General features: G+C 40.8%; 1 protein-coding gene across 1 annotated transcript in view; it reads right to left on the bottom strand.

The window, feature by feature from the left end:
* Positions 1–360: 360 nt before the first annotated feature.
* The window catches only part of LOC146389429 (uncharacterized), a 41,671-nt gene continuing 29,992 nt past the window's right edge, over positions 361–12,039 (bottom strand). The window contains exons 8-11 of the mRNA XM_084910376.1: positions 10,882–11,205; positions 10,020–10,361; positions 1,932–2,001; positions 361–1,568 (exon numbers count right to left, since the gene is read on the bottom strand). Of these exons, the coding sequence (XP_084766502.1) occupies positions 1,520–1,568; positions 1,932–2,001; positions 10,020–10,361; positions 10,882–11,205 (785 nt within the window). The 3' untranslated portion in view covers positions 361–1,519. The remainder of the gene's footprint in view (positions 1,569–1,931; positions 2,002–10,019; positions 10,362–10,881; positions 11,206–12,039) is intronic.

Raw genomic sequence — 12,039 nt, forward strand, 5'->3', positions numbered from 1 at the left:
GTGGAACTCTGTAATTAACCTTTGCGAGTCTGTTAGATATGATACAAACCACTGCAGCGCAGTACCTGTAATGCCTACAACATGCTCTAATCGCTCTAATAGAAAATTATGGTCAACAGTATAGAACGCTGCACTGAGGTCTAGAAAATCTGTGTGTCATATACTGATTAAACACAATTACTAGTTATGTAATGGTAGTCATTACTGTGCTCGCGGTACATCCAGACAACTTGCAGGGAAATCAACCACTAAATCCTCTGAAATATCATTTCCTTCCTCTCTATGACTAATTCTTTCAGCCACACATACAGTTTAATTCAATTCCATTTTATTTATTATTTATATAGCACCAAATTACAAACCCCCCAGCTGCCTCAAGACAAAGACAGTACAATATTACAAAGAAAACAGAAAAAAAACAGCAATTATATGACACCCCCGCCCCCACGAGCAAGCACTTTGGCAACAATGAGAAGGAAAAACTCCTTTTTAGAAGCAGAAACAGACATGCTGTGGAAGAGAGCCAGAGAGAAGACCCTGAAAACCTGTTTGACCACCTGCTGAAAAAAAGCTGAAGGAAAATGAAAACAACACAACAGGGAAACCACGCAACCAACATAAGCATTAGTAGCAGGAAATAATAAATATTATATGTTAGCATATAGAGATATGTTTAGAGGCAGCAGCCAACCAAGATGGTGTGTTTCTTTGAGTACCTCTTTGCACACCTGTGTGCTTGACTGCACTTGTATTCAAAAGGTTTCTCCATGTAAGTGTCTAATAGTATTTGTGGGCAGCCATAGCCCCATCCCCCCAGAACATGAAGCAGGCAAGGAGATCCATGCCCCAGACATCTAGAGGCCCCCAGAGCATGTGAGCCCAAGGAGAGCCAACGGAGGGGCAGCTGCTCCACCCTTCTAGAAAAGAGTGCTGCCTCTTTGGTCTTTGCAGTGTATAAACAGACTACGCCTCCACGTTGACCGTGCCAGTGTCACCAACACTGCTGCTGTTGTGTTATCAGTGTGTGTATTTAAAACTGGAGGCTGTGTGAGCTTAATATGGTCACACTTTTTATTCACACTGCTCATAAATAAGGCTTGTCTTGCAGGTCTTTTTTAAGTCACAAATTTGGGTGAAGCGTTTTGCGTTTCCATGGTGACAATGGAGTGCTACAGATCTGTGCTTTAAATGAAGTATTGAACCAAAGAATCTGTGTCGAGGATTTTTATAATGAAATTATTCAAATGGCTCGATGAATCTGTGGGGCCCTAATTATAACAAAAGGAAACAGCACAGAGGCAGTGAGGAAAAACACACCCTCGATCATCGTCATTTTGAGCTAATAATGTTAGAGAAACAGCTGCAGAACATCTGGTAGAAGTTAGCTGTTAACTGTTAGCAAAAAAGGCCAAAGCAAAGCTGCATCTTCATCTTCGCCAGGGGTGAATACACAAAAAATAGCTAGCATATACACAACATGCTGACACAGAGACTGCTCTTCATCACCAGCTCCTCCTCCTCAGACTCTTGCTTCAGTAATCAGAGGTTGCTGTTCTGGGTTCCTGTTCCTGAGGAGACAGCGGGCAGTCACTCACTTGGGTTCATGGGTTTGATGCATGACAGTTTCCCAGCTGTTGGAGAGTGATTAGTATCCTCCAACCAGGTTCATTAGTTGTCTGATTGGTGATTGGTCAGTTGGAATTCCATCGCTTTGATTCATACCTGCACAGGCTGAGTACAGGTTAGGTTCTGTGACCATGTGACCCTACATGTCCTCATTCACTGAGCTCTGAGCTCCTCGTTCCACTTGTCAGTGGTAAAGTCTTGCTCAGTACACTCACATTTAAACTGGACCAGCTGAACTTACCATGGTGATCTAACAGGTAAACACAGATACCTCTGTGACCCTGAAAACTCTGACTAGAACTTACCCCAGTTCCTCTGGTGCCCTCCTCCTCCTGAGACGTGGAAGCATGTCTGCCATGGCTCCCACCAAGGTTGCTGCAGAGGAGAAAACATTAGTGATCCAAAGAAGATGCAGAAACACCTCCACCTTCTCAGAGCCCCAGCTAATTTTAGATTCAGATTCCAAACACACAACGTTAGCATCATTCGGTCATTCGAGCTTCTTGTCTCTTTGAAGATTCAAACTTTATAAAATGATCTGTTTCATTTGTCCATGATCCTCCGTGTTTGTATTTCCTTCACTGTCTAAATTCTCAGGACTTCCTGTGTTTGCAGATTTCAGCAGTTCACCAACCATGGACAGGTCTGCCAATGCAGACTGTGAGATGGATTTATAAAGCCAACTGGTAATAAAATACATCTGGTTTTTAGGAGTATGCTTATTCAATCCGTGAATGAGATAAGGGTGCTAATGAACCGATTCATGTTCCGATTCACTGGTTTCAGTTGTTTGGTGTTGACTTCATCGTGTGATAGCAGAGCTGATGCAACATGGAGGAAGCAGTTTGATGCATCATTGATTCCATTTGTGTGTTTGCTGAAGGTTTTTACTAAAGTGCAGAAATTAAACATGATTTCACTCCAGCTGTTTCCAGTCAGTAACTGGCTGAAAGAGATGGGACAGTAAATAAGGGATTGTGAGTCCAATGGGTTTGTTATTTTTTGCACTCAAATGTTAAATGACCACAGTGTTTTAGCCTAACGTACAAAATACTGTTGGCTGAAGTTACTCAGAGTTTAAAGGTGAAGCTGCTCAAATAACCTTTCATGTTTCTGCCTTCTTTTTTTAAGAAGAAAAACTCAATGTTATGTTGAAATTTTTATAATTATTACTTGAAGACAATAGCATTTTAAAAATGTACTTAAAGTACTTAAATTAACACTTTATTTCTAGGCCGGGATATTTTTTTCTCTGTTTTGCATTGATATGCAGTTTAAATGTTTGTTTTTTCCCCCAGAAATTAAAAGAGCTTGAGTTTACAATATTCATATCCATGTCTATGATGTGATTCTGTTGCCCACTAAAACTGTTTAAAATAAAACAAAAAAAAATTTGCATTTTGAGGCAAATTTTCAGAATCAGAATTAATTAATTACAAAGCCTCTAGTTAATTAGATTACGTTTTTTAATCGAGTCCCACCCCAATAAAAATATAATAAATATGACCTGCAAGCATATAAAATGACTGTAGAGAATGTACTTTTTTTTTTTTTTTTACAAAAAAAAAATCTCTGTAATGTTTGTTTGATTTTATCCCATCACTGAAACCAACCAGCTGATGTACACCATTTACAACAGCGCCATGAAGTGCAAAATGAAAAGTGTGTGAAACTGTGTGCTGTATCCCAGGCCACAAAGTCTCCCAGCCTCCTACCGCGATACAAACCACCTTACAAAACCCGTATGCCATATTTTTCGGACTATAAACTTACACTGAAATCCTTTAATTTTCTGCAAAATCGACAGTGTGTCACGGTACTGGGTCACGTGACCCAGTATGTGGGTTGTTATTGTGTCATTTTGTATTCATTTGTGTTCTGGTTCAGTTTAGCTCATCCAGTCCATTTCAAGGTTGGGGTTTCTTAATTTCTTTGTGTCATCTTCCCCCGTGTTAGAGTTCCCCTTGTTGTTTATTGTGTGTTATTGGTCATGTGTCTTGCCGGCCTGGTTAATGTTGTCAAGTTCGTGTCATGCCTTCGTCTTATCATGTTTTCCTGTTTATTTTGAAAGTTCAGTTTCCATGTCTTTGTGTTTTGGTTTACATTTCCTGTGCATCATTATGTTCGTCTTAGTCAGCTGTTTCCTAATGTGTCTCCACTTCCTCTGATCACCATATGTGTATATTTAAGTCCTTTGTCTCTTACTGTCTTTGTCAGGTCGTCTGTTATCCTCACCACTGGTTTCATAGGTTTGTCTCATGGTTTCACTGTGTTTCCTAGTTTACTCAGTGTTCATAGTTTTTCATAGTTTTTTCACCGAGTGTCATAGCCTTTTGTTAACACAGTGTTCATAGTCTCCTTATTTTCCTTAGTTTCATGTTTTTCTCGTGCCATCAACCACAATAAAGGCTCACTTTGTTTTTGAAACTTCGTTTTGTCTCCACCGTGTCTGCATCTGGGTCTACCTCGTTTTCACACCGGCACACCCCGCCGTGACAAGTGTGCCTGAATTCTATACGAATTATAAGAGTTCTGGTTGTGCTTGCTGACCTGAAACGGATTTCATGTGGTACACAGCGCTCAAAAACATGTCAAAAATGTTTTAGTACGACTTTGGTGAGCAATGAAGCCGCACGGCTTGATAAATTTTCAGAAAATTACAGCTAGGAGCCTCGCGGAGTAATACGTACTGTGCTTCATCATAATATTACTATATTGTGTGTGTATAAGGACCACAAATGGCACCTGTTAAGAGACATGCTCACGATTTCAAACTCCAGGCTGTCAGTCACACAGCAGAACTTGGGAACAGAGCAGCTGTGAAATCTGTCTTTGCTATTATGCTCAGCGTCTGTTAGTTTACATTTTGACTGCACAATCGTGAGCTTTTTGTTATGCACAAAAACAACATAGTTTTCTTTTATTTATGGAGCATTATTATTTAATAAATGCTGATAATTTATTTCTGAGTAATTTTTTCTTGTACGCTGTATGTTAATAAAAGTGCCTGTGTGAGACTTGGGACACAGCTTTGACTAAGAACTCTGTTTGTTCTTACTTTATGGCTTTAAAAAAATAGCGAGATATATATCGTATATCACCATCCAGCTAAAGAATATCGAGATATGAATTTTGTGCCATATCGCCCAGCCCTAGTTGGTTACAAGATGAACAACCACAAGGAGCAGTGCCCTCCATGGAGAAGGAGACTAGAGGCCAAGATCAAGGTAGCACAGAGAGAAGTTAACCAACTATAGGATCTGCAGAAAGGTGTGATGAAGAAAGGGGTGGCTAAGAAGTACAGCAAGCTATCCATACCGGAGGCCTTGGAAACTGGCATGCAAAGATTTATAGCCTTGGCTAATCAGTTACCAAGCAGGGCATACATAAAACGCCATAACCAAGTGGCCGGCATAGTATACAGAAACATCTGTGCTGACTATGGCCTGGAAGTCCCGAGGTCAAAATGGGAGACACCCCCTTGGGTGGAGGAGAATGACCGAGCTAAGATCCTGTGGGCTTTCCAGACGGACATGATGGCTAACCAACCAGATAGAGACCTCTACAGGTGGTACATCCATGTTCAGATAAGGTTTTGATGACCCAAGTAAGTTATTGATCTGAAAGGAAAATGTGGTTTGATGATGGTTGATATGTTTTCCAAATGGTTTTTCCTTCTAGTAGAGGAGGTGTCCCAGATTATAGTACAATTATAGCATGTACATTGCACAGCTACTTGACTTGTGTACATTTGGTAAGGTAGCTAGGCTGTTTTCCATGGTTGTTTTTCTGCTAAGCAGAAAACAGGGTCCTAATTCTCTCTCTGTGAAGGTGAAGGTTTTAAGGATGGGGCTGTAGGTATAGCCCCCCCCATGAGATGGGCCAACATGTAATCATTGTGGAAAGTTCTTTGTCTGTGTGGGTGGTGGCCATCGTCAGAGATCACCCTGGTGTTTGGTTGTGATGTTTCTCCCCATATTGCAATATGTTATTAAACCACGTCAAAACGTTCTGTGGTGGATTTTTGTATATGTATAACTATGTAACTATATACACTATATATCTATGTGCACTGAACATATATATTTTAACTTTCATGTAGAGTCTGAAGCACAAGACATTTTGCTTCACCGAGGTTTATTAAGGTTTTACAGTAACAGGGCAGTTAATGCTGTTGAGAGTTCGCCTGAATAACTCACTCTCCAGCTCTGGTAACTAACCTTCCCTAATACACACTCAACATCTTTCATGCAGCACAACCAAAAGAGTAACATTGTAACAGAGATCCTGAACACATCACAATAAAATATCATACGATATAATCACACACACACACACACGCACACACACACACACACACACACACACACACACACACGATATAATCACACACACACACACATACTTTGAACCTACACTGAAGCATGTAACTTATGTAGTTATAAGATTATATATTATGAGATTGTGCCACTTGCTGTGTGAGATTTAGTAATTAGGATTAATGTGTGATGTTTGACTATGTCATGACCTGTTGTGATAAGCCAGAGCAAGGGGTAGTCAGAGTCCTGACTGGCCTTTGGCCAAGACCCTGGCCTGTACCTGACCCCTGCAGCTGTGTTTGGACGGGTGGGCAAGTTACCCAGCAGCAGGGGGCGGGGATACTGGTCCCTATATATTAGGGGGCCAGAGGACACCCCCAGCACTTTTTCTCCTGCTGCTACTTCCTGTCCGTCTCTGTGTTGCTCTGCTGTCTGCGCTTAAGGCTGTACACCCCAGGGTTTTGCTTTGCTTGCTTTCTGCTATGTAACTCTAAATGTCTGTATGTATTTTTCCTGCTGTTCATATGATTCAGTGTATTAAACTCTGTTCCAAGAATTCTACTCTTTTCCAGGGCATCTTTTTGAGTGTCTTGATTTTAATTGGGTCTAAAGAGGTTGGATTTCCACATCGTTGGTGGGAGAAGGTTATCAGGATGGCTTCAACATTTGCGACCACAGTTCACTTGGGGTGTTTGTAGGTTATTTAAAAATTCCACAACAAGAACAAAAACTTCTTCTCCTTCATAATGGGACTGTGTTTTGACTCTCTGCCCCTATCCTTTAAGGACACACATGTCAGCTGAGGACTGTTGACTTTTGCCAAACCGGGTAAAAGGACACTCTTTCTCAAGTTGAACTGGTCTCCCAGTTAGGAGCCCAGTTCGAGTAGAGTTCTTTTTTTTCCTGTTGTCCCTGATGTGTGTACTTTCACCGTTTTCTTTTTGGCGCGACCAGGTCTGCCAAATCTTCAATGTTGTCGCATGAAAGGATAGCATAAAATATTTACCAAAACGTGAGCGGTGTACTCACATTTGAAATATATATATATATGGATGGAGCTGCCGTTGGTGGATTGCAGTCTTTATACATTTCAGCTGCGTAAAGAGCAATCAAGTAGGGTTGTTCATAAAATCAAATGTCCAAACTCCGGAAAAATGGTGTGCCTACCTAAGGAAGTTGCAAAAGCATTTTCTCTGTATTATCAGGAATTATATAAAGACGAAAATGTCCCAAATGAAATTGAAAAGATTGAACAATTTCTTAACCCGATCAATCTTAGTAAACTGTCTCAGGAAGAGGCTGAACTAATAACAAATCCAATCACCATTGAAGAAATAAAAAACATTATTGAAAAACTGAAAAACAAGTCTCCCAGAGTGGATGGCCTGCCTGGGGAGTATTACAATTTTTTTGAAAAAGAGCTAACACCATTGTTATGCAAACTTTATAATTATGCGTTATTGAAAGGTGATCCCCACCAGTCATGGTCTGAAGCTATTATTAGTGTCATCCATAAAGAAAGCAAAGACCCGACTTTATGCATGTCTTATCGCCCTATCAGCCTGCTCTGTGTTGATTTAAAATTTTTTACAGCCATTATTACAAATAGAATCCAAAAACATATAAAAAAAACTAGTGAAACCTGATCAAACAGGTTTTGTTTTACCACAGGCAATTGAAAAACCAAGTGTCTTTGATCTACCAGAAACTGCAGATTGATATGTCTGATAATACCTATCATATAAAACAACAATGGGAAATGGAACTCAATATAATTTTGGATGATGTCACATGGGAGAGTGTCTGTTGTGGCTGCCATAGAGGGGCGGGGAGTCAAATGTGGAAGGAATTCGACTGGAAGGTTAAATTAAGATTTTTTAGAACTCCACTGAAAACCTTTCTATCCAAAAGTAGTGTCAGTGATAAATGTTGGAGAGGGTGTGGGTCTGTGGGGACCAGACGCATATTTTTTGGGACTGTGTTTACATACAACAGTACTGGATGGATGTCAAGAACATTACACAGGGCATATTGTCAGTTAACCTCCCAATGGATCCTCTGATCTTTTTGTTGGATATCTTTCCTGATGGTTTCTCTTATGAACAGCGATTTCTCCTGCATCTCCTCCTCATGACTGCAATAAAAATGATAACAATCCACTGGCTCAAACCAGAAGCACCCACAGTTGCCCAGTGGCTTCTGAAAACTAGACATGTCTATACGATGGAACGGATAACAGCTCAACTACAACTAAAAGTGCCAACCTTTGAGAAAAAATGGAGACCAATTATAAAATATCTTGAAAGGACACTCAAGTCTTATCATTGTTACATCTGTGCTTAGGTATGTATGTATGTATGTATGTTTTTCCTTTTAAATTAAGTTTTTGAATAACCCTCACCATTATATACTGCAGATTTGGTCTCAGGTCATGTTGTTATTGTTATTTTTGGCAATAAAAATTAAAAAGTTAATTGGGTGGATGACTGGATGTGTAAAGTGCTTTGGGGTCCTTAGGGACTAGTAAAGCACTATACAAATACAGGCCATTTACCATTTAAAAAAAAATAGTGTTATTTTAAGTACGTTAAGTACATTTTCAAAATTGTCTTTAAATAATAATAATGAAAATTTCAACATAAGCTTTTCTTCTTAAAAAAAATAAGGCAGAAAGATAAAAGGTTAATTGACCAGCTTCACCTTTTAACTCTGAGTAACCAAAGGCTGTAACAACAAGGAAGTGTCCAACTACCTGTCTGATCAGGGCTGTGTATGGCTGTTCAACCCTCCCCACTCTTCACACATGGGGGGAAGCTGGGAGAGGATGATCGGTGTCACACGTCGGATCCTTGACGCAATGTTCCTCAAGCTTGGGTCTGTTCAGCTAACACATGAGGTCCTGACAACATTTATGGCAGAGGTAACTGCAATTGTCAATTCCAGACCACTTACTTCAGTGTCCACAGATCCAGATGAACCTCTCATCCTCACTCCTGCTATGCTGCTAACTCAGAAGATCAAAGCTTAGCCAACACATTATAGGGGAGGTGGAAGAGGGAGTACCTCAGTAGTCTACAAGGTCGAAAGAAATGGAGAATGGAGAGACCTAATCTCATGGACGGAGACGTTGTTCTAATGAAAGACAATTCACTGAAGAGACATGACTGGCCCACAGGACTGATCACAGGGACTTTTCCAAGTGATGATGGAAAGGTCAGGAAGGTCGAGGTGAAAGTTGTCAGAGACAGTGTTCCAAAACTTTGCTTAAGGCCAGTGTCTGAAGTTATACTACTGTTGCAAAGAAACTCCGTCAAGTGATGTGCAGTTTGAAATCCTAGGGATGCCAGGTGGGGATTATGCTGGCATTAGGTATTTTCTGTTCCGCTGCTAAACCCAAGAACCCAGATGCACCACCGGGCTCACTGGTGGTCAGATTCTGGGACTCCTCTGTGAAAGAGACCGTTCTATGACAAGCCTGGGATCAGAAATGTGTCTTATATAACGGGCACGCAGATATATTTTGACCATGATTTTCCCCGGAACTGCAAAAGAGGAGGGCACTGGTACGAGATGCAGTAAAGCAATTAAAGCTGACAAACATCAGAGCCAAGTGTGTTTGGAATGAATCCAAACAATCATTTTAAATATTGGAGAGCCGATGTATCTGTCTTGAATAACGAAACAACTCGACAAGAACTTCAAAAGAGTCTGACTGAATATATTCAATTCAATGATAATAATGAGGTGTCCCCTTCAATCTTGTGGGAGAGTGTCAAAAGTTATTTGAGAGGTAATATTATAGCAGTTTCATCAAGAGTGAAAAAAGAGAGACTAGCAGAACAAACAGAACTAGAAAACAAAATTAAGAAATTAGAAAAAAGTCTATCAGGTAACTAAAGACACTGAGACTTTGAACTCATTGAAAGAGCAGAAGCAAGAGTTGGATGATTAACTAATGTATAAGGTGGAGGGACAACTACGCTTTGCTAATCAAAAGTACTACCAACACGACAATCGACAAGCCGACAACACTTATCACTCATTTACTAAAGACCTCTGATTTCTTACACTCACCTTTGACACTGAGAGTCACTGATTTCTGTAGCAGCATGTGTCCGTCCTTGTTGTAGACGGTGCAGGTGTAGAATCCACTGTCAGTGAGGTGGAGGTCTTTCAGGGTCAGACTGAGGTCTCCATTTTCTAGTGGCTCTTTATTCATCTCTGTCCGACCTCTGTAAATCTGGTTGTGTTTGTCTGGCTGATCGTTTCCACACGTATACATGTGGACCACCATATACTTGGGTTCAGTGAGCCTCCACTCCACTGTGACATCCTGAGAAAGGATAGATGTGGTTTCAAAGGGCAGCTGGACAGACCCCAACCCCTGTTTCACCTCCACTACCTCTGGCTGACTCTCTGAAAAGAGATCAGACAAACATCAGTGAGGTTGATCCTCCATCATGTCCTCTGCTGTGTAACCAGCAGCTCTTCACTCCTGTTTTCAGTGTTTCTCTGACTTGGAGCTCAACTGCTTGTGTGTTGATGTGTGAGGCTGCACAAACAGCTGTGCAGCTGTATGCTGCTTTTTTTAGTCTCTCACAGCTGACCAAGACACAATGTTTTTTCTTTAGACAGTGATGTGGACAAAGAGTGTGTTGTTAATGGTTTAATGTATGAACAGTTCAGAGACCAGTGTCAGTGAACGTAATGAGCTCCTTATTAACAGTGGTCCAACATGTCAGAGTGATGAAGGAGCTCAGTGAAAAGCACACTCATCACTTCATTTTTTCTGACATGATCCAACAGTTTTGAAAACTCAAAATCTGTTGTATGTTCCCCATTTAGATTCAAAAGTTTCTTTTCAGTCAGTTTGTTTGTCATATCAGGTTATCACAGATCCACATTCAGTCTGTGGACAAACAGCTGTTACTCTCACCTCTGACTCTGAGAGTCACTGATTTCTGTAGCAGCATGAGTCCATCCTTGTTGTAGACGGTGCAGGTGTAGACTCCACTGTCAGTAAGGTGGAGGTCTTTCAGGGTCAGACTGAGGTCTCCAGTTCTCAGTGCGTCTTCCTTCATCTCTGTGCGACCTCTGTCATCCACGTGCTGTGAGTCAACATTTACATCCGTGTACTTGTAGACTTCCACATTGTTGTGTCTCCACTCCACTGTGGTACCCTGAGGAAGGTCACGTGGTATTTTGAAGGGAAGCATTACAAACTTTAGCCCTTGTGTAGACACCATCTCCATCCCAACATCTGAAAGCAAAATATCAGTGTACAGACAGACAGACATCAGTGAATTTGATCCCCCATCACTCTTCACTCTTGTTTTTAGTCACTGTGGACAAACAGCTGTTACACTCATAGGGGTGGAGCCAAACCCGAATACGGTATTCAGAGAGGCACAAATATCGTGTTTTATACAAATACTTATTTTGCACAAATACTTTTAAAAATATTTGTATTCAGGAACAAGAAAAACTTTATATCAAAAAGCTGAGTTTCCTTATGAGGCCGCAGTGCATAACCGGATGAGTGAGGGACGTGTGAAAGAGGTGACTGACACGGGCTGCTCCACACAGCAACAGAGAGGCTCGGCTGAGCAAAAAAAGACTGAACTGCATCACTATTTTTGGTGAATAGCTTGTTTTGTATCTTTTGTATCTTAACTGGGTTCTGGAGGCTGTTTATATGTTTATAACTTTCATAAAGATCGGGAGATTATTCCATTGACGTCTGCAGTCGGGTCTGTCGTGTTCGCTCTGTTTACGTAGCTCTGTTAGCTCGCTCATTTAGACAATAGGCTGTTGACAGAGTAACTTTAACCTTTGGTTTAAAAGGTTAAAACAATGCTTGTGTAGTTGTGTCGAATTGTATGCACTTGTGGGAGTTATGTGGTACATTTAAGTTACTCTGTCTTTTGCAGACAGCAAGATATAGGCTAGTTAACCTTAGCATAGCTTCCCATTACTCATTAACTGAAACTCCCCACATGGATTTGGGCAACCAAATAAAAAAAAAAGAGTGTGGCTGCTGCTGAGCCACCTCTTGGTCCTCCAGCAGCCAAAAAAAAACTTGATCAAATTCTGT

The sequence above is a fragment of the Perissodus microlepis genome, chromosome 3 (assembly GCF_051167445.1).
Source record: "Perissodus microlepis isolate ML-2025 ecotype Zambia chromosome 3, ASM5116744v1, whole genome shotgun sequence".
NCBI classification, from domain to species: domain Eukaryota; kingdom Metazoa; phylum Chordata; class Actinopteri; order Cichliformes; family Cichlidae; genus Perissodus; species Perissodus microlepis.